Source organism: Plectropomus leopardus, chromosome 19 (assembly GCF_008729295.1).
Source record: "Plectropomus leopardus isolate mb chromosome 19, YSFRI_Pleo_2.0, whole genome shotgun sequence".
Taxonomy (NCBI): Eukaryota; Metazoa; Chordata; class Actinopteri; order Perciformes; family Serranidae; genus Plectropomus; species Plectropomus leopardus.
This window is the reverse complement of record NC_056481.1, coordinates 9,688,079-9,711,919: the sequence shown is the minus strand read 5'-3', so window position 1 is coordinate 9,711,919 and position 23,841 is coordinate 9,688,079. Positions and strand designations below refer to the sequence as shown.

Genomic DNA, 23,841 nt, shown 5'->3' with positions numbered 1-23,841 from the left:
CTCCAAGTCTAAATTGTTTTTTTCTGTTACAGGGTCCTAAATCGCCGTCATAATTTAAGAGTTAGTTATTAATAGTAATTATGTATCAATTTATATTTTGTGTACATAGTAGAATATCCAACACATTACTTAAATATAGTATAGTCAGTGATGTAACCCAGAGGCCACTGTTAGGTGAATCATAACTGACCCCCCCCCCCCCCAGAAAAATACAAAATATATTTATATGCGTGTGTATATATTTATGTGTATATATATATAATGTCATTGAGCAATAGTTTTTAGCCTTATGAAAAGCTCGGATATTTCTGAATTGTTTGGTCAAATGCCCTTCATTCTAGTGTTTGTTCAATGCGAGATAATATAAAAAATCTTGTGTTTCGGGATAAAGACCAAACATAACAGTATAAAAAAGTTGGAGTTACACGGGAAATACTTTTCGGCCCTTTAAATTTAAAAAAAAAAAATCCCAGTTGTTTTGAACCTCTCATAAATGTTAACACATACCGCAGTTGTAATATTTCCGACGCGTCCTGAATGCAACACAGTACTTTCCCTTCAGCCAATCAGATTGAGTGCTGAGCCAGATGATTGGTGACGTAGGCAGGCTGGCGTTTATTTTGGCTCTTCTACTCATTTGTCTCGCTGTCGCCGCCATTAAACAACACCGAGGCGATGTAAACCATGGAGTGTCGCATATTTACACCATGATTCAGGGACTACAGAGGCTTTGCCAAGGTGTGGTTTATTCCGCGAGAGGTTAATGTGTCCATAAAGGTAAACATGTGAGAGACCAAAGGGGTCGAAATAAGTCGGTTTGGGAAAGGTTTGATAGAGCAGGAGGCGGAGGGGGGGTGACTGGTACAAGAAGGGTTTGTTGTGGTTTTCGGCAGGACTTGAGGAACGAGCTCGGCCGCAAAAACGGTAAGAGTTTCCCACATTTCTTGAAATATTCATGCTAAAGACGTAGCCCGTGACCGTGTTTTGTTTGAAATGTTCGCGAACTGTTGAAAATGACGCTAACTCTGTATGCTAGGTGGCTAGCTTGCTTCGCTAGCTAGCTAACACCAAACATTGAAACATTGCTACATGGTAACGCAATAAAGCCGCTCGTCATGTGACTGAAAGTCAGCTGTTGATACTTTCACTGATAATAAACAACTGGAAGGTAATATTAGTCTTTAAATCACGTTGTCATTTCAGGATGCCAGTGTCATTGAAGGTGCCCTGCCAGATGTTCACTGCAAAATGTTTGACTGTATATGTACAATAGCTTGTTGGCTACTAGCTGCATGACTTCCACAGTAAAGTACTTTATTATTTTTTAGCAATTTATTGCAAAATATTACAGTTACATTCTGTAAAATCCTGTAAATAATTAGCAGTGTAGACTACAAAGGTGCTGTGATTTATTTCCAGGATTATACAGGATGTAACTGTAATATTAAAAAATAAATTACTGTACAAATGATACAATGATATAAATATGAAGGTGCTGTGATTATTTCCAGGGTTTTATGGTATGTAACTGTAAGATTTTGCAAAAAAAAATTGCAAAAATTATATAGTGATATAGATACACATAGTATCTATCTATCACACTAAGTTACTGAATCGTGTTTACATTAATTTATAGGCAAATATTACATCTTGGAAATAATTAGCAGTGTAAGATAGTTTAAAATCTGCTGGAATACATGTGTGAGAGAGCACAAAATATCTTTGATTTATGTATATATTACTTTATCATATTTATTGACCTTAGAGGTGATTAACAAAGCTTTTGTCTTTAAGTTACTGTATCATTTTTACGTTAATTTATTGTGAAATATTATAGATGTATACAGAAAAATCTTGCAAATAATTAACAGTGTAAGTTAATTTTAAAATCTGCTGGAATACATCCTTAAGAGAACATAAAATATCTTTGATTTATGTATGTATAATGATACTACTTATCATATTTATTGATCTTGAAGGTGATTTACAAAGCTTATGTTCTGGCCACACATCTAACCACGTTTATCACCACAGCTTCACCATCCGAAGTGATCCACAATGACGGAACAGAAAATAAAGTGGGCCTGTGACTACTGCACCTATGAAAACTGGCCATCTGCGGTCAAGTGCACAATGTGTCGTGCACAGAGGTCTAGGGGTCCCATCATCACAGAGGAACCTTACAAAAACAGCCCCGATCTGAACCCTAGTCCGGACTGGGACCCCCCAAGAACTGAGAGTGGTAGCAACCTCCTCATCTGCCCTGACTCCAGTGCAAGACCAAGAGTCAGGTCAACCAGCATGGCTGAGATTGCCAACAAGTGGTCCTGCCAGATGTGCACCTACCTGAACTGGCCCCGAGCTCTGCGCTGCACGCAGTGCCTGTGTCAGCGCCCAAGGACCAGCAGCCCCACAGAGTCCCCTCAGACATCAGGCTCCAACGCAGGCTGCCGTCCTGCTCCCCACTCCCCTGTGGATACCTGTGAGGAGTACAATGACAGAAACAGACTCAACACCCATCAGCAGCACTGGACATGTACAGCTTGCACATACCAGAACTGGCCCAAAACTCCAAAGTGTGTGGTTTGTGACCACCCCAAGCCCAACAACCTGGAAGCCATAGAGCTGGCCGAGTCTGCAGAGCCAACACCCATGATAAATGAGCAGGACAGGGCTCGGTGGAGGGGCAGTTGCAGCGGAGGCCAGGGCCAACGGAGGTCCTCTCCTACGCCCAAGAGGGAAGACAATGTCCAAATGGACTTCCAGAGGATAGAGCTCGCAGCTGGAGCCATGAGCAGCAGAGAGGAGCAGGAGGTCGACTTCAAGAAGCTAAAGCAGATTAGAAATCGAATGAGGAAAACAGACTGGCTGTTCCTCAATGCATGTGCTGGTGAGTTTTCATTTGTTATTAAATGTAATTTCTGCAAGGCTCAAAGCGATCAGTCAATCAGGGACAGCTGATAAGCCCTTTAGACGTCACCTTCAGCTTTGAGAGCTTGTGATGTCATTTTTGCACAAATTTTCTAGATTAAAGTTGTCTGTTGATAAAAAAAAAATCAATTGATTACTCAGTAGTGACACAAATAAATAAATGCAGCATTTATTCTAACATTCATTTCTTTATTGTGTCCTGTGCATTCCATAGTGATGACTACAAATGGTTGAAGTATTTATTGGGCTCTGATTTTTATGTGAGAATACCTTAGCCCTCATTTCGCTCTGTGACTCACCTGAATAGTTTTTCTGGGACAAGGAATCTATATTCTTGTCCCATTTTCTTTGTTAAAGCACCTCTATTGTCACACCAGTTTTTTGTTTCTTTTCATGATATCATGGCAGAGGGAGTTTATTTAGTCAGAGGCAACCATTTTTGTCCCGATGACAAAACATTTATTTTCTACTTAGTTAGTAATACAGCGCACGTGGTGCCTCACCCTTTAAAGGCCAACGTTGCACAGGGGTTTGATCCACTCTGTGTTTTATTAATGAATGACAACATGACAATATTTTGACTCCAAATATTAGAGTACAACTCTAGCAAAACTCAAGCTTGGCAAGCTCTGAGATGGGTATAATTTCACAAGGTAGTGTTTTCAGTTGGAAAATATTCACCGTAGTGAGAGGGTATTTTTCACCAACAAAGCAGAAATGATGCTGAATGTTAGCTTTATAAAGATGTGTAACTAAATGGCTAGTAGGAATTTGATCCAGCTCATCACCAAACCCCTTGCTGCCCTTGCGCTGCCACTGAGAGCGTCTTTGAGAAACTGAGAGGGTGTGAGTGCTTCCCAGCCGGTGGGGATGAATGGGCCGTCTGGGCAGCGCAGTGTGAGTGTATCCCGTAGACCAGAGACTCTCCTGGCTCGCGGTCAACCGACCCTGTAAACAGTGGCGCTTATGTGCTGAGCTGGGGCACTAGGAAGCAAAAATAGCCTTGACAAGACATGAACACCAGTCAACAACAAAAAAGCAAAAACCATGAAGGCAGCGCATGATCAGCGTCCTCCTAACCTTTGCACTGATTGCCCTTTCCAGCTTGTTGTTGTGGAATAGAAAACTTTACTCGCAGGTCACAGTGAGACCATTTTCACTGTTGTTTTACATCTACCATATATAGGAATTTTCAGCCCTTTGAGTTAATTCTGTGTACTCTTTTTATTCAGTTGAGTTTTTTCAGTAGATTGTGTTACAGTTGGGCTCTTCAAAGTGTTTCGTCAGTGGAGGAAGTGCCTCAGTCGAGCAGCACATTATGGCAAAGCAAAGCACTTCCTCAGGTCGCACAACTTGATTTCACTTCACTTCACTGTTTCTGGTCTAATGTTTGTTCAGAGCTCTGTATTTGGGCCAAAATCAGATGATCCCATTGATTCTACTTTCCCGCAAAAGGAAGCAGACTCTGTTTGTTCAACATTGTTCTTTTGTTTGGACTTAAACTGGCGAGTCTTGCCATTTCAGATAATATTTGTCTGTAGTTTCTGTATTATTCTTATAGTTTGATTTTGCTCATAGTGATGTTTTGTACAGTTTATGTAATAAGTGTGTATGTTAAAAAAACATTGTGGAGGAGCTCTGTGTGTTTGCCATCAAGCAGAAATGATCTTGTCGATCAGCCACCAATGAGTACAAAAATCTGTGTTAATGATAAGATTATTTTGTGGACATTGTGGTCACATTAATTATTAACTCTTTTTCTCAGCTGCATTGATTAATTCAAATAACAACACAACATTGATGTCTGTCCAAATGGCCACGCCGGATGTTCTGGATGCCCCATTTCTGGCTGTTTGGTCCATGCACACTTTTTTAGGAGTGAAGAAGGTTTTTTTTAGGAGGAGTGTGCTGTCGCTTCTTCCTCGGCCAACTAGATGCAAAGCACCAAATGTGATTTTTTTTTTTTTTTTGCAACAGATGACTAATGAAAAGTAATAATGAGTAATGTGTTTCGTTCTTAAACGCCATCATCATGTTTTTTCATGTTGCAATGTTTGGCAGTAGGTGTAGACAGATATTGTTTTTTTTAGGGCCGTTACCAATTATTAGTGGTTAGTGAGAGAGATAACAGATATTTGGAACCAATATGCATTTACAATAATAATCTTTCTGTCAATATTTAGAACTTGGAATATAACAAACTCCAACACAAAATTTTGTGTAAATGCCTTTAGCAAATGTTTTTTTTATCGTTGGTCATTAAAATAAAAGGCTGATGCAGGTAATCGACAAAATGCCAGATATTGGCCCCAGTAATCAGCCGGGCCGGTATTCTGTTGACCCTTATTTAGCAGCACACATCAAAGTATACTTTAGGCTGACAGTCATGTCAGCGTTTATGAATACTGTCATTGAGACACTGGTGTTTTTATCATGACAACTTTGACCTACACCAAGCACATTAAATGTGTTTTGTTCCCCTTAAAATTACATTTATTCCTACACCTAAAAAACAGGTCACCTTTAGTGACAGTAGTAGCTATTCTGCAGCTAAAATCATCCAGCATCCATTTATGGATGTGTGTTTTCAAAGTGTCACCTAGCAGGTATGAAAGAGTACATTCCCCTCCAGGTCCTCACAAGGTAACTGTCCTCATCGTCTGCCAGAGAGGACAGCCGCGCATAAGGCTGTCTGTTAAAATTAGCCAGTGCTTCAGCATTCAGTGTACTACCTAGCTGCCGTTCATTTCACTCATAACAGATGTTGAGACTGCAATGTCCAAAAGGAGGGGGAGGACGCTAATCTGCACAGACTGTCCTCTGTCTGACACAGCTCTCTGATAGCTCTGCGTTATAAGCTACACTGCTCTCTCTGTTTGGCTGTGTAGTAGCCAGGCAGTGTGATAACTGCTCTCACACTGTGTTAGCTAGTGGCTACATCTAGAGGTCATCTGAGCTGTGGATTGACGTCAAGAGCTAAAGAGCCTCGTTCACCATGATTTTTTTTAGCACTTAACTCCTTTGAAGTGGAATTTGTTATGCAAATTCCTACCAGATTTCAATATTAATTGCTTGTGACTAAGCACAGTTTGATGTGTTAGCACAGTTTGATGGATATTTCTGTAGCCCTTTTCATTGAACATGGCAAGCTGTCAGTTACATCTTGCTTCTATTACAAGCAAAGACATGGGATTGGAACTGCTCCAAAAGCCGGTCTAATCCATTTACAAAGAATTGGCCTGTTTTAAAAGGATTCCTGTGTCTTTCAACGTTAATTTATTTTCTTTGCAGATGTGTCTGAACAAGAAACACTAGTATTTGGCATAGTAGATTAACATCCACTCAGATGTTCATTTATTAGGTACAGCCCTGCAATTGATACTACCTGTATGAGGTTTTGATTCGACTTCATGATCAGTTTTCAGATTGTATTTTGTAGTGCTGTTGAGTGTATGGTCTTTCTAATATTTAGACTTCTTTCATTGATATAACTGAAATGCCTGTGCCATGTGATGACACAACGGTTTGTGTAAAGGCTTGAAATAGAGTTGTGGCCGCTGTTAAAAGTGATCTGTTTTTCTGTTTCTCCTTCCTTAAACATAGATTGTAAACAATGTATTTTGTGTGTCACCTTCGTCTAACTTAAGTAGCCCGCGTACTTTAATTCCTAAAAAGCAACTCAATTTTGAGACACTGATCCATTTTGACATTGCCGTGCAAACGCTGTCTGCAAAATTTCTGACCATCCTTCCTCCTTCTTCTCCTTCTGCTGCAGGCGTGGTGGAGGGAGACCTGGCGGCAATAGAAGCATACAAGTCGTCGGGTGGTGACATCGCCCGGCAGCTCACTGCAGACGAGGTGCAGCTCCTCAACCGGTCCTCGGCATTTGATGTAGGCTTCACCCTGGTCCATCTGGCCATCCGCTTCCAGAGGCAGGACATGCTGGCTATCCTGCTCACAGAGGTCAGTGTAGAGATAAACTGTAGTTTGTCTTCACCATCTTCATAAATAGATACCATCTTATTTGAGCAGGTTGTCCACTGATTAAGCATGCTTAACCAGGGTTCCCATAGTCACGGAAAACCTGGAAAACTTATGGAATTAGTAAAAATCCTAAAAAGTTTATGAAAAGTCATGAATTTTGTTTAGTTAATTGAAACTGTTACAGTGACCTTTAACAGATAACCTTCCATGTAATGTAACATGATTGCAAATTAATTTTTCTTAGATGTCGATGTAACGTAGCTCTTATATGCGTGACGTTTTGTTACCGTCACATTTTCTCCCTGCACACCGTCTCTCCCTTCAGTGTGAGCCAGCCAGCTGAAATTATGTTTGAATAGAGAAAAAAATACAAGGCAAATGGGGATAGAAAAAAAATATCATAGGTCCTTGAAAAGTAATCATGTAACACAAGCCACGCAAGTTTATTGAAGACGTTTCAGTCCTACCTGGATCTTCATCAGGTCAAAATGTTTGAAACGACACCTATATTAATACATAGTGCACTCCAATAGGCTGACGAACTGAAGGGTGGCAGGTGTGGTTGAAACATCATAAAAAAGAAAATGAAAAATGAGTGGAAATGCTGCTTTAAACACATATTTCTACACAGATCAATAGTGAAGTCAAATTTTATTTTTTTCTCTTCATATAAAGATTATACAAAAAAAAGTTATCAACTAGTAATCTCGTGGCTCTCTTTCTAAGAATCAAATAAATTTTCTTATACATGAAAATGTCAGGGGTTTTCCTGTAATTTTGATGCTTTTCTGTACTTCTTGTCAACTACGGCAGTCTATAATTGTTCTGCGCCAGAATAGACTATATACAGCAGATGCCTGTAATGCCTTTAATTACAGCAGAAGTGCACTTTAAGGATTAGGTGGAGGATTAGCCTGGCTGCAGTCCTGCCACTAGTTCCTAATGGACGTGATGCCACAGAGCTGATGTGGTTTGCAAGGAGGGCAAGCAACGATTAGAAAAGGCAGAGAGGGCTGCACTGTGAAACAAATCACTGAGGTTGGGAGAGAAATATGCCCTCTTTAGTGTGTAGGCAAAATGTGATCATCAGTGTTACAAATAAGTACATACATACATACATACATACATACATGTGTACGTACACAACATTGTATTTTAGTTGTTGTATTAATTGTATTTTAGAAAATCCTTTGAACATGTGTCCATATTGCCTATTTTTAATACATATAACCTTGCAACGACATGGCTTTTGTCCTTTGTTTTTAAAATTGCCCACACATCTATGTAATTCACATGTATCTAAAGTGTTTTATCCTGCTGTTATTGGTGTATTTACCGCTTATATTCACTGAATCTGTGTGTATGACCTTTAGGTGAACCAACAGGCGGCTAAGTGCATCCCTTCCATGGTGTGTCCTGAGCTGACGGAGCAGATCCGCAGGGAGATCGCAGCCTCGCTGCACCAACGCAAAGGAGACTTCGCCTGTTACTTCCTCACTGACCCGGTCACCTTCACCCTGCCTGCAGGTATGCACAATATCTTGATGATCACATCACTTTGCTCGGTGGACTTCCTTTCATGTGTGCAATCTGATAGCTTCTCTGTTCATCTGTAAATAAGTGAAGCTTTATTGGTCTCCACTGACAGAGAATGTTTTTTTCTCTATAGTCTGAATAAACAAAGAAAATTAACGTTAACTTAACTGTCTTAACATTTGATTTGGAAGTCCTTGAATGAAGATTGACATTGAATACTACAGGCTTTGTATTATGCTGCAAGGGTGGAATTGAGAAAAAATGTTATGATTTTTTGGAATTAAGGCACATCAGTAGAACTCTCCTCTAAACACTGAAATGTGCAACATTTCAACGTGTGATCTTGATGTTTTTCCCCCTCACTGGAGCATTGTAAGAATGACAGCTAGCCTTGTTGTGCAGCTTTGCTCAGAGAAAACAGCAGCTCAGTGTCCTGTCCCTGTGGCGTAATGTCTTCACTGAAATGACATGCACTTTGCTTTTCAGAGCTACCAGTTGTATTCTGATTCAGAGCTGCCATTGCCGGCGGGATGAAAGATTATGCAGGCTTCGCTGATATATTCGATTTTTTTTTTTCTTCTTGTCATGCCAAGTATTTCTTTGCAGACAGAATTTGGCCAGAGGCCAGCTGCAGGGCACTTTCCCTTTGTTTCTGTCGCTCTCTCTCTTTCGCACAAAGCCACTGCCATTCACTATTGAGCCACAGAATAGCCACCAGTGTTCTGGCTTTGTGTGTGCACAGTTCAATACGCACAGAAACACAACATGCTGCACAGAGCTTGTGTTTACTGTGTGCCATTGACAAAATGTCAGCTGCTGAATGGGATTGCAAAGAACATCCCCTCTGTGTGTCATTACTGTAGCCTTTCTGTTGCCCTCAGTGCAGTGCGCCATTATGGTTATAATGAGCGTAAAAACATAATATCTTTTCTATATGTTTTTGCAGATATAGAGGACTTGCCACCTGCTGTCCAAGAGAAGCTGTTCGATGAAGTATTGGATCGAGATGTGCAGAAAGGTATCAAAGATTTATTCATTTTTCATAACTGGCTTCTGCATGTAAACCTCAAACTGCGCTTATTTAAGTCATATCGCATGTGTTCATGGGTTTTGGTTACCTGTGATTCATAATCTGGCTGTGACATGAAAAACAAGCATCTGCTCTTGTGTATTTCTGTCGCCAATCAGCTCACCACCTCCTGCTCCATGTCATATACCCTCTCTAATTAGGTTAATTGACTGGTTTCTCTCCCAAATGCGTAACCAGTGACACACTCCCAGGTTTGCACTCTGTGTGTGCTTGTGAACATACATGTGCTCTTCAGAGGAGAGGTATCAGAGGAGTCTTGTGACCTATTTAAGCCTCCTCAAACTGGGTTACTGATGAGTGGTGCTCTGGGTTTTTGGTTTTTGCACAGAACATAGCTGAGGAATCAGTAAAGGTGTGCTCAACGATATTTCAGGAGGCAAGAAAAATGCTGTGAAGCAGGTTATGCGACGCACAATGTGTTTCCATAACGACTAGCTGCAGCAGTTGCATATCTGAAAAGCTCAACGCAGCATCTATGCCCCCATGCTGAGTTTTTGTTAGCAGATTAAGGACTATCAGCTTTTAAGGTTTTTGTTAATCATGCTTTTTATTTGTGGTTGTTCTTATAAACCAAGTCTTGCATCTTTTTTACGTCCAATTGAAACACAGAAATACAATTAAAACACATCATAGTACATTATGACTTGCCTGTTCCTTAATATAGTGGATGAGTTATTGTAAGTGTATGTTTAAACATGTAAAAGTCCTTTTAACAAGGTTAAAGCCAGCACTATTTGGTCATTCTCATTTGCGATGCCTCAAAAAAAGAAAATAACGGTGCAAACTCGTCACAAGCCAAATAAATCCTTTTCCCCCGTCTATATGTCTAACACTGGGCGCAGAGTTTTTTAACAGCTTTGATTTTCAGTGACCTAAAATGCTGTTTGTGTGTGGAAGTAAGGCAAAAATGCACAGAGCAAACTATATTTTTAAAAAATCTGTGTCGACCCGGCCTTATTTTTTTCATTGTTCAGCTCAGTATAAAAACCCATCTTATCATGTTTCCTTTAATCTTCCACAACTTCCACAAAAGCGGATATGCTTGAAGACAGTATAATGAAATGTGTTATCCTATAGTGCCCTCACCCAACACTCGTACATTTTGCCTGTCTCTCCGTGGTTAGAGTTAGAAGAGGAATCTCCCGTCATCAACTGGTCTCTGGAGCTGGGTACACGTCTGGACAGCCGCCTGTACGCCTTGTGGAACCGCACAGCCGGAGACTGTCTGTTGGACTCTGTTCTACAGGCCACTTGGGGCATCTACGACAAGGACTCTGTCCTCCGCAAGACCCTACATGACAGCCTGCATGACTGCTCCCATTGGTGAGACACTCAATCTTACACAGAGTCCCTATAGTCATATAATCCAGAAAATATTTTTATTAGGTGAAATAATGTATTATGAACTGTGTTCTATGATGAACATGTAACTTAAGCTATGAATTTGACCCCTAAACATTTTTCTCAAAACTTTGAGTCATTACTGTCAAAAAAAGCCGTATGTCATCAGCACATAAACAGAGATACTATATATATTCTTTGAAGGAATGAAGAACTTACCTCTATAGACAGAGGTGACAGTTGTAGCTTTCCCTGAAGAACATTGAACACATTAAAAAAAACATCTTACTCAAAAAAATATTGCATGAAAGTCAAAGAGAACATTTAAGAGATTGGTGGAATCTCGGGTTTTATTCGGTACTTACCCATAGTCAGTGTGTTACATGCTGTAGATGTGTATTGGCAAGCCCTCAGTTTGGAGAAGCAGTTAGTTGGAGTCTGACAAGAAAGCCTAGCAATGTACTGCTGGGTCAGCAACAAAACATATTTTATTCACCTAGAAAAGAAAAAATATCGGTTTAAATCGAGCTCTCTTTTGCAAAACTGGCATGCAAAGTTGGCCTCATTTCCTCCACCACGACCTTTTTCAACACCCATAAATAACACAAAAGCGAGGGCTCGATTCATGCTTGTTTTACATTTTTCCCTTACCACTACAGCAGCGTCGATTGATGACGCACGGCGACAATGTTTTGTTCATGCTTATTGATATTGACCGACGTAGGTAGTTTTTAAGATCTGTATCGCAGAGTGTCGCTTGCACCAAACTAAGATTGCAAAAAATTAACAGTTTGCAGGAGGCTATAAACAGGTATCGATTTTGCTTCTCCAAACTAGGGGTATGCAAACATACATATACTGTATGTCATACACTGACTATAAGTAAGCTCCCCATACAACCCCACTTCAAAAAATGCGCATCTCTTTAGGACATATTCATAAACAAATAGTCATGAGTCTCAGATCTGAGCAAAGTATAGATTACTGCCTTTCTGGCTGTCCTGTCTTTCAGTGATGTAACTGCTGAAGTTGTTTTAGTGGTTTTGATCATTTGACTCAGAGGCTCAGTGTTGAAGCATTTCCTCAGGAAATTTACATACTTCCCTCACACAGTCAAATTTAGGAGGTTTGATCACTTAGTAAAGGTAAGACATGAAATGTGCATTGCAGTAGGTATGTGGATGCGCTTGTTATGCATCACTAGGTTTCTTAAGACTCCTTGAAAAAGTGTTTTTAACTTGATTTCTCAAAATTCAGGTTGTCTTTGACTTTGATTTTGACATGAAATTCTGTTTTATGAAGTGTTTGCGCTACATGCAATACTTTCTGTCACAAAAAAAACTATTTTGAGATACATTGTAGAAGGATAAATCATTTTGATTTAAATAAATTGCAAAAATAGTCTAATTTGTAACTTTTTTTAAGGTTTTACACACGCTGGAAGGAGTGGGAGTCATGGTACTCGCAGAGTTTCGGTTTGCATTTCTCCCTGAGAGAGGAGCAGTGGCAGGAGGACTGGGCGTTCATCCTGTCTTTGGCCAGCCAGGTAATTATGAGCTTCCTTCTGGTTTACTCACTTCCTTCCTCTAGTGCACTATCTATCAAAGGAAGAAAATGTCCCAGTGTGGTGTGGTCAGTCTGTAAAGGGAGCGTGTGAGATTCATGTAAATGTGTTGTGTGAGTGGACAGAAGTTGTGGGGAACTTTGAAAATACAATATATAAACTGATGCATTCTCGAAGGCAAAATGGCAGGTTTGTAAACAAAAAAATATAATTATTTTTTGGTTGTTAGAAAGTCAGATGTCATTTAAACATAAAAATATGACACTGAGTTAGTTATTAAGTGGTTGGAGTGGCATTTAGAATTGCAGGAGTTTCACCTCCACATTTATACACCGATATGCACAAAAAGAACAAACTGTGTCCTGTCTCCTTTTTTGGTTTTTGGGAGAGACACAACATGTTTCTTCTCTTCTTTCTGGATTTATAAACAAGAAGAGTCATATTTTACATTCAGAGTTTTCACATTGTCTAAACTTGCATCATTATTTGTGTAGTAGTAGAGCATGAGATTAAAATAACGAACCTGCTCATCAAACATTACTTCATACTAGCTGTCAAAACAGCCGAGTACCTTTAACTTGCTCTATGTTTTGGATTTCAATATGGATATTAATTTGCATTCCTGGCACTGCAATTTGCAAGAACCACCACACCATAGAGTGGCATTGTTTAAAATGTTGTTAAATGGACAGACCTGCAATTGCAGCGAGCATGTCCACATTTCAGTTCCTTTGAGAAACATTAAGTTCAGTGTGGTTTGGAACTTTTTTTACCTTGGGATGCAGAGACGCATTTGTAGGGCTGTGCCGAACGTCATTTTTTAATTACATATGAAGCCTCAATTAAGGATTTTAAGTCAGTCTTTGAATGTCTTCCATCAAATTTTATAACCCTTAAAAAAATCTTTGAATATGCAAATAGGTGCATTTCTCACACACGAATATCATTAGATTCAGTCTCATTTTAATCTCCGCAGCTGTCTGCAACAGCTCCATGCAGGCTTATGTCTCAATCATGTCTTACAGGCATGACCACGACTAGAAAACTTTAATTTATACTTCAGGTCTATTTTTTGATAACGCCGGCATAAACGCAAGGTCAGTACCAAATCTAAAAACACTGAATAAATACATTTTTCTACATTTTGCAGCATATGTGGAGCAGAGTATGCTGTCTCTGGACAGAACTAGAGAGCGCACATTCAGCCTCTTTCTCTCCCTTCACTTTGCCGAGCAGCTGGAATTCAAGACATGGGAACTTCTTGGGTTTTGAGGAGCTGCGGTGTTTATTCATGGGCAAAGATATAACCCACACTGCACTTACAGTGCCACTAGACAACTTAAATGCTAACCATTCTCTGGGCTGCGTTCGCCAACACCTGTCGGCTCTAAGTGTAACCTCCAGCGCTCTCCATCTCTCAAACACATACTCATGCTACTTAAAAAAAGAAGCTGTGCAGCATTCAGAATCAGACTTAGAAATAGTCAAATGTTATAAATAAAGCTTCAAACTATCCAGTGAAGTCCTTCATATTTGGCCTGTGCGATCTAAAACAGATGTTTAAACATTTGTTCACTAAGTTTATTCAACACTGTCAAGTAAAAGCCCTAAATATTGACAACAAGTCATAACAGCACAGCTCCTTCACTTGCATACCCTCACACACTGTTGAATGCACAAAATGGTCAAAAAATGTAATACTCAGTGTGTTTCAGCTCTTAATGCTCTTGGAGTGTTGCTCATTAACTTTCATGCTAGTGAAGTGACTTGAATTGACGTGAATGAAAGGTGGATCGTGTGTGAATGACAGAAAGGACACGAGCAATTATTATAGATCCGCTGAGATGGAGTTGTAGATTGACAGACAGCTCATCTGCTCTGCTGGCTCGCCTGCTGAAGCAGCACTCCTTCCCAACACGTGACCTTGGGATTACAGGCATTTAGCGCAGAGATCCACTCTACCGGCAGCATAAACAAACACGGCAAAAAGCTACCATGTGATAACCTCATCTGAGGCTTTGACAGCGATGGAGAGATGAGATCCAAGGGATAAGATCAGCCTTTGTATATCCCATCCTATAATTGTGGATGACTTTGAAGCCCCCATTCAACTTGAAATATCATTGTAGATGTAGTGTGTTTAAAAACAGTTGGCCTTCTGCTTGTTCAGATTTTACACTGAGATGAGAGGAGGAGAGGTGGCATGCAGATGAACTCAGAGCTGCAGCGTTGCAGGTTCACACAGTACTTGGCAGTCTCAGCACTCCACTATTTTTGGAAGTATTAATATTGAATGTACAATAGAGGGAAGTGAACATGATTACAACTGTATGATGTGTTTTGTTTGTTTGTTTCTCTCTTTTTTCTCCTCTCAGCCCGGGGCCAGCCTGGAGCAGACCCACATATTTGTTCTCGCGCACATTCTTCGCAGACCGATCATAGTCTACGGAGTGAAATACTACAAAAGTTTCCGTGGTGAAACGTTAGGATACACTCGATTTCAAGGTGAGGAAGCATTTGGATAAACTTGGCAGAGTCCCCACGGATCTTTAAAAAGTCTTACAAGGCTTTGAATTAACCAATCTAAAAATAAGGCAAACGAAAACAAAAAAAAATGAATGTTTGGGTAAAAGAAATTCTCCCTAACCCTGAGTAATCAGTGTCTGGTTGTTGTTTTTTTTTCTTTTTGTTTCCCCCCAATTTTGGCTATAGTGAAATAAGTCTTAAATTTAATTTTTAGTGTAAAAGTCTTTAAAGTCTTAAATTCACTACAAATGAAATACAGTATATCACAGTCTAATAGAGTTAGTTACCAGAGTGACACCTCTCACTCCTGATATGTTCAATAATGGGTCCCTTAAAAAGTAATCACATCGATTGTACAGAAGTTATCAAGGTTTAGTCAAGAAACCATGTTATTTAGCATTTTTTAAATGACGGGGGAAACTAATTCTCAAGATAACCGTTTTGTGCTTTGACCGCATCAAACATCATCCTCTGGAGGAAGAACAACAGTATAGAAGAGAAACAGTCAGGGATTAGCTGTCTGCTGTAAATGTCTCTGTACAAATGCAAATTGTTATCCCAGAAACTCTTGTTTGCATACGGACCAGAGAAGATGACTTAGGGTCAAAGAAAGTTTCAGTTTAGTGTTGGCAAAGTGTGTTGGAAGAATAACTTAAAACTGAAGGAGTTCAAGCCTAGAAATGATAACACGTGCTTTGATCCTATCTAACCCTTTCACCAATAATTCATCCAATATCTCATTACCAGTATCATTAATCTGTGCCTCTTTGATGTGGAGAGAAGAGGTTGCCAGAGAAAAAAAAGCTAAATTAAATGTTTGGAGATAGGGCTTCTCGTCATAAGTTCATAAAAGTTGATGGAGTCTGTCCCTACAAGAGGGCGTGGGGTAAAATAAGGTCCTGAAGTCTTGCTCATAGCCTCTTTATAACTTGGACTAAACAAATGGGAGGGCGTGCACAGATAAGGTGCATAGTCACCATGCAACACAGAATATCTTTAAAGTCTGTGTAAAGTGAATTCAGAGATTTGTTTCAAAACACATTATAAATGTTGGAATCTGATTGTTGAAAACATGTTACAAAAACCCTTTACTATATAGTACTGAATTGTGGAGTTAGACGTTGACTTGTTTTTCACCATTTCCCTGTTTTAAGATTTTTTGGGCGGGCCTAAAACCATAGCTCGATGATGCACTGGAGCTATATGCAGCGTAACCCCGCCCCTGACAATGTAGCAGTATAAAAATGAGAAGCATCATTAGCATTGTCCTGCGATTAGGCGTGGCCTCCGCTCCTCCAGCAGACACACCCCCAGCGTTTCAGATAAGAAAATTCTGTGCATTTTTTTCCTGATTTTGAGACCTTCTTTTAAATACTTGACAATATTTTTGGTCATTCAAATTTGGTCAGTTGTTTAATTACACATCTTTCTGTGATGTGACAAACTCAGAACAAATTTTAATTATCACTTTACACAGACTTTAACTCAGTCTGTTGCACTGCCTGTAACTTTAATACAGGAAATAGCATCCGAGAAGCAGTGGGTCAGATCACAAAAAAACAGAGAATAAGCTGGGTGGGTGTAGAAGTGGAGCTGAGGCTTTAGCCTGCATCGCAGGCTGAGTGTGTAAGCGAGGGCTTACTCCTGAAGAAGCAGAGCACCAGGCTGCACCACAGAGCCGCTCTGAGCTCACAAAGGGCCAGTTGTTTTCAATCAGCTGAAAGCCACCACTTCTGATGTCAGGTCAGATTTGAGATGGCGCTTGGCCCCAGCTGACATTCACACACACTGTAATTTGAGAGCGGAGCTGTAGGGCCTGCTCCTCCTCAGCTGGTTTTAGTGTGCCGTTGAACACGAGCTCCAGCTGGTCTGACTTGCTTTGTGTGTTTTTAGGTGTGTACCTGCCTCTGTTATGGGAGCAGAGTTTCTGCTGGAAGAGCCCCATCGCCCTGGGCTACACACGAGGCCACTTCTCCGCCCTGGTGGCCATGGAGAATGACGGCTACGACAATCGTGGTGCAGGCGCCAACCTCAATACTGACGATGATGTCACGGTCACTTTCTTGCCACTGGTGGACAGCGAGAGGAAGCTGTTGCACATTCACTTTCTGTCTGCACAAGAGGTAGGCACTGATGCTGTGATTCTGTTTTCAAAACAATTGAAATTTATCTGTTCATTTTGAAGTTTAATATCAAAATTATGTAAGATAAATAAAGGTCTTAAACAGGTTTAAAGTTGATTAATTAATTTAGTAACAAATAAGGCCAAGAATGTTTAAAAAAAATCTATATGCCATTTGGCACGGTATTACATTTAATGCCATTTTTGACTTAATGACCTATTAAACCATGACATACTTAACTATAACATTTTAGCATACTTTACTGTGACATTTTCAGATATTTTTATGGCATACTATACTATGATATTTTAAAGAGATTTTGTATGTCATACCACACTATGACATTTTGATGGCAATTTTTATATCATTTTATAGCATTTTAAATGATATTCTCATGTCATACAATACTTGTTATACCATACCATACCATTTATTTTTGGGTCATACTACACTGAATCTTTTTCAAAATCCTACGCAATGAAATTTTTTCGACTTACTATGTTATGACATTTTTTTAAGCATACTATGGCATTTTTGTGGTACACTATACCATGACAGTTTATTCCACATCCCACATATGATGGCATTGTTTCCACATACTATAACTATGACTTTTTTGTCGCACAATACTCTGGCATATTCCTACATACTACATTAAGGCCTTTTTTTGGACATACTATGCTATGACATTTTTTCCAGCATACTATATTATGGCATATTTTCGACCTACTACACTATGACAGTTTTTTTTTTCAAGATACTGTACAATAAAATGTTTTTTTTTAACATACTGTACCATGACATATTATCTACATATTATACTATTTTTCTGAAATTTGAATCCCATACTATACTATGACATGTTTTTGACACACCATATTGTGACTTTTTTGTATCATACTCTCCTATGACATTTTTTGTCAGACTATGACACATTGAAGACTTTTTTCATTGGATTGTCATAGGATGTTTACGATTATTAAGATATATTTATGGCATAATATCCGATGATATTTTTATGTTATACTATACAATGTTTTAATAGAAAAAATTGTCAATTTTTTGGCATACTGTCCTTTGACTTTTTTTTTAAAATGTTTTTTCTATTGCATACCATACTATTTTTTTTTAATTTAGAGAGGCAACAAGGGTAACGTGTATGGAAAGGTGTTTTCTTTTTAATTTCTCAATTTCTGCATATACTTGTTTTTACAAAAAATTGGCCTCTTTGAGTGAAAAGTTTTCAAGTGGATAATAAGATTTGTGACACATGGCTGTGGCCACCAGCAGTTTCACATGTTAAATATGTTGTGAGGAGTAACTGCATGTTTGTCTACGACTCAGATGGGCAACGAGGAGCAGCAGGAGAAGCTGCTCAGGGAATGGCTCGACTGCTGCGTGACAGAAGGGGGCATGCTGGCAGCCATGCAGAAGAGCTCTCGCCGCCGTAACCACCCCCTGGTCACCCAGATGGTGGAGAAGTGGTTGGACAGATACCGTCAGATTCGCCCCTGTGCCTCTCTGTCTGACGGTGAGGAAGAGGAGGACGAGGACGAGTGAGTCAATAGAGGTGAAGAAGAAAAAACAGAGCTCTTAAATCTAAGACTGGACACTGTGGGCTCTGGGAGAATACCTTGCTATCTGTATTTCTTTTTTCTTTTCTCCAAAATGTAAATCTTTAACTTGTAATAATGCATGTGTTCTGTGAGCTCCGTGGTAGAAAAAAAATACCAGCACCGACAAACAGAATCCCAACTACTGCTCCTATAAAAGCACATCATGTCCACTTAGTTTGCCTTTCTGTGCTCAGATTTATCCTTATTTCTTATCAAAGTAATTATCTCGACCTGACACAAATACTAGGACATATAGGAAATTATAATGTATTTAAGGAAATCCCAAAGCCGCATTAGATGAGAAATTTCATTTACAGAATTGCCTGACAGAAATGTTGCTTAAAAGTCAAGAGGATGCTGATCCTTGTGTGTATGTTAAGGTGTAAAAGAGCACCTGTTTTCCCCATCCCTCTCCAAACCCCTCCTGATGTTTGGATTTATTTATTTGTCTAGGAGATTTAGCGCGCGGAGGCGACACCTTTGTTCTGCCCCGTTTTATCTGTGTTCCGTTTGATCCGTTCAGTCTTGAAGTATTTTATTTTGCACAGATGATACCTACATTCTGTGAGGGGAAGGGGGAAAAGGACGTACAAGTTTACTGACATTTTTATGTGTGATTTAGTAGCTCCTTGTCATGTAAGAGTGGGTGGTGGTGACACTGGTGGGGAAAAAAGCAAACCAAACACTCTGCCTCTTTCTATAGAGTGCATTAATATTAAATTTGACTCACTTGCACCCTGTTTGTTTCCTTGTGGTTATGTTTGACTGTTTGACTTCAGCGGGTGATGGTGGATGGGAATGTTTTGAAATTGATGCGCCAGTTCGATAATGTATCACACTCAAGGACAGTCAATAAAGTTCACAGCATCTAAATATAGTCCAGATCACTGTAGGAGCTCTGACCTGCAAAACCGAATCCCGTTTGGAAAAAAAAGACACAAAATGTTTGAGATTTTGGCCAAAATCAAACATTTGCATTTCTGCCTCACCCTCTTGGTAGCATCCAGTGATTCAAAAATTGCTTTCTCCACTGTAACAAAGATATAATTTCCAATAGTATCAGAGTTAAGTCACCAACTGTAGCTTCAAAGTAAGAAAGCACAACAAAAGTGTTAAAAATGAAGCTGGTACAGACAGCTGGTTCTCAGAATCGTATCTTTTATTTGAACTGCACTGAATGCTAAATGTTCACCTTGTACAAGAAACAAATACAAATACTCACACTAAAAACAAAAACATACTGCTGGCTGCCTCTTCTGCTATTGTTGGGACACTAAGTAGGAGTTTCTGCTATTGCTCTTACAGAGTACAGGATGCCCCAAAGAACCTGGCCTTCAATAGAACAAAGAAAATATAATAAGGAGAGAAGAGAGAGGGGCGGATCACATAGGACTATGGTTATAGGAACATTTAACTAGGCATTACAAATCTAACAGGACTCTTCAAAACTCTTTTAAACACCAAAAACGTGGGATGCGCCTTGTATATAAAAATACCACAATGGAGAGGATGAGGGAGGAGAGAAAATATCCAGACTAACCAGATTAGTCTTATCTTTTTTTTCTCAAAGACAAAATTCTGGGAATAAACAATATCTGCAAAAAAGTGTTTTCCTGAGTCATTAAGAAATTAAGTTTGCTTTAACCCTTTCCTGTCTTCAGCATGAAATGTGCTCAAAGATGAGATTGGTTGTCAGAAACGTCCCAGTTTGTTAACAGAAGAATCAGATGCAGTCACACCAAACTTCATTATTTTTTATGACTATAAAAAAATGTTTCCTTCGTCACGGCTCACAGTCACACTGACACATCAACAACTCTTAACAACTAAAGAGAAAAGTTAAATACTTAGCTGGTAGCTCCCTCAAAATTCAGCTACAATGAAATGTATAAAGTGTTTTGTTTAGAGTTTTAAGAATACTCACAAAATATATTGGAATAACTTGTGGACGTCAGGAGAAACCCACCACACTGTATAGAAGTGCCCTCAAGTGGTGAAATCATGTAACTGCAACTTTATGTATTATTGCCAGGAAAGGGTTAAAACCCACTCTAGATTACTATAACTGATGAGCAATCTTTTCCTTTTGTTTGACGAATGATAAATATATATAGTCAATAATCCATTTTTAGTCATTCACACTGAAGATTGAAAGAAAAAAAATTATAATTCTCTTCTGAGGCATAATGAGGGGCCTAAACAACACACATTAGTTACATAAGGAGGGTGGGAGCTGGGTGGAGGGGAGGTGGGGAGGATCAGGAGGGGTGAGAGAGGGAGGAGATAAGGTCCAGTAGCACATGATGCCAAAAGTTTTCCTTGTTTGCCCACTGGAGTGTTGAGATGTGGGCCTACGTTTCCCATGAGCTCTGAGGTGTGAGAGGGGGCGGGACAGAGTCTCATCGGGTAATCCCGGAGCGCTAAAAACACTGGACTCTGTGTCCACAATCATAGGCATGTCCCGAAGGAAAAAAACCCATCATCATCAAAGAGTAAAGTCGGTACTGAACCCAAAGAGACAGAGAGTAAAAACTAAAACGTTAAAAGTACAAATTCCCCGGAACACTTCCTCTGTTCCCAGTTGCTGACTGGTTTAACAGGCAGCCGCTTGTGTTGATTCACTGTCTCTTGGTCCCAGTTGGTTGTTTGCTTTGTGATTGGTTGGTTCTGAGTGTCGACAGGTCGGATGAGATGTTGCCGTTTTGGATCCCTTCTGCTGCTATTGCTCGGTGAGGTGCTCTCTGGTCTCGCCGTGTTTGGAGGGCTGGTTGGGCGACGGGGCCTGGGAGGGGTGTGTACCAGAGGGCAGAGTGTGGGCAATGGGCACCCCACCAGGCACCATGCCCTCTAACGCCCCTGGGATGCCGCCTGGAGCCACTCCAACTACGCCCGGCGGGTATCTGGAGAAAGATGAAATGTAAGAGGTGAGTGCCACAGATGGTGTGACTCCCAGAGTATAATGTGCTCACAGGTTGACTCGCCCACAATCCCAACGCCGTGAAAGGCAGAGCTAATATTTACTAATACAAATGGCTCTTTTTCACTACAGGAACCTTTCAGGAAGTCTCTGAAGAAATCTTCAGCTGCATTTCAAGCTATTCCTGCTACTGTACTCTCCAGGGATTTTGGAAACGATTCTTCGTTTACTCATTCAGGCATTGCAGGTAAATATAAAGGAAAGCAGTAAACTGGTGGTCTTGTGTAGAGGAAGGTTTACATGATTTTTAATGACATTTATTTCACAACATACTATACTGTGATGTTTTGGCGCAATTTCTTAAGATGTACTATAGTATGACTTTTTGGCGCGATTTTTGCCGACATACTATACTATGACATTTCTGAACCATTTTGGCATGATTTTTGATGCAATAGTATACTATGTATTGGCGCAATTTTGGACGACATACTATATTATAAAGTTTTGGCAAGATTTTTGACGACAAGCTTTACAATGATTTTTGACGACAAAATAAACTGACGTTTTGTTGGTGTTTTTGAGGCCATAGCAGGACTTTTTGTCTTGATGTTGGACCACATGCTACAGTATGACTTTTTGACACGATTTTAGATAACATGTTATACGATCATGGTTTGGCGCGATGTTTGACGTCATACCATACAAGGATATTTTGGGGCTATTTTTGACAACATAGAAGGCCTTTTTGGCTCGATTTTGGACCACATGCTATAGTATGACCTTTTTGAGTGATTCTGGCCCACATGCTATAGTATGATTTTTTCCGGCAATTTTATACCACATGCTATAATATGACTTTTTGGTGTGATTTTTGACTGCATCACATGTCCAAAACACAGCTAAAGAAACACATAAAAAAGCATAGAGCGCAAAAAATGTCAAGGTATGACGTTCAAAAAAACAGATGAAAACCACATAGAGTAGCATGTGGAGACACGTCATTGTAAAGAATATTGAAAAATGTCCAACCAAAAACATCACAAAATAGCATGTTCAAAAAAATGACCGAAATGTATTATACTGTGATGTATATATATTGTTCCTAAAGTTTAGGTTCTGTTTTGATGTTGTTGTGTCATCCCTCCTTTATATTATAACAGGTGCCGATCCCCCTTTCAACAGACGGTAAAATTGACAGAAGTTGCCAATGGCAAGATGGACTCAGTGATGTCATGTGCACATTTGTTGAGGAACTGGTTAACTGCATCTCCAATGGTGGATCAATAAAATGCTGAAGTTCCTGATTACTAACAAAGCAAAATTAATGAATATTGCAAAAACACCATAGTATGGCATATCGAAAAATGACAAAAAATGCAAGGCTATATAGGGTAACGATAAAACAATAGGACGTTGCAAAAACAGCTGAAAACCACCAAACATAGCATGCCAAGGCATGGCATAACATAGCATGTTGAAAAAAGAACCAAAAAGGCAAGGCAAAAAATGTCAAAATATGACATGTCCCAAAAACAGCTTAAAACACCTCAAAACAGCATTAAATAACGTGCCGAGACTCGCCATAGTAAAGAAAGTTGCAAAAACGGACAAAAACACCATGAAATAGCATGTTGAAAAAATGAGCGAAAAGGCAAGGCTATAGTATGGAAAAATGTCAAAATATGACATGTCCCAAAAACAGCTTAAAACACCTCAAAACAGCATTAAATAACGTGCCGAGACTCGCCATAGCAAAGAAAGTTGCAAAAACGGACAAAAACACCATGAAATAGCATGTTGAAAAAATGAGCGAAAAGGCAAGGCTATAGTATGGAAAAATGTCAAAATATGACATGTCCCAAAAACAGCTTAAAACACCTCAAAACAGCATTAAATAGCGTGCCGAGACTCGCCATAGCAAAGAAAGTTGCAAAAACGGACAAAAACACCATGAAATAGCATGTTGAAAAAATGAGCGAAAAGGCAAGGCTATAGTATGGAAAAATGTCAAAATATGACATGTCCCAAAAACAGCTTAAAACACCTCAAAACAGCATTAAATAGCGTGCCGAGACTCGCCATAGCAAAGAAAGTTGCAAAAACGGACAAAAACACCATGAAATAGCATGTTGAAAAAATGAGCGAAAAGGCAAGGCTATAGTATGGAAAAATGTCAAAATATGACATGTCCCAAAAACAGCTTAAAACAC

At 39.6% G+C, this 23,841-nt stretch overlaps 2 protein-coding genes across 2 annotated transcripts in view; one reads left to right on the top strand and one right to left on the bottom strand.

The window, feature by feature from the left end:
- The first annotated feature begins 285 nt into the window (after positions 1-285).
- Positions 286-20,179, top strand: zranb1a (zinc finger, RAN-binding domain containing 1a). The gene is made up of 10 exons (XM_042507329.1): positions 286-924; positions 2,035-2,890; positions 6,707-6,894; positions 8,289-8,442; positions 9,398-9,469; positions 10,666-10,864; positions 12,308-12,428; positions 14,822-14,951; positions 16,866-17,095; positions 18,440-20,179. The coding sequence occupies exons 2-10, from the start codon at positions 2,059-2,061 to the stop codon at positions 18,653-18,655; spliced, it is 2,142 nt and encodes a 713-aa protein (XP_042363263.1). The 5' UTR covers positions 286-924; positions 2,035-2,058; the 3' UTR covers positions 18,656-20,179.
- Positions 18,914-23,841, bottom strand: part of ctbp2l (C-terminal binding protein 2, like) — a 74,861-nt gene continuing 69,933 nt past the window's right edge. The window contains exon 9 of the mRNA XM_042507328.1: positions 18,914-21,611. Within this exon, the coding sequence (XP_042363262.1) occupies positions 21,431-21,611 (181 nt within the window). The 3' untranslated portion in view covers positions 18,914-21,430. The remainder of the gene's footprint in view (positions 21,612-23,841) is intronic.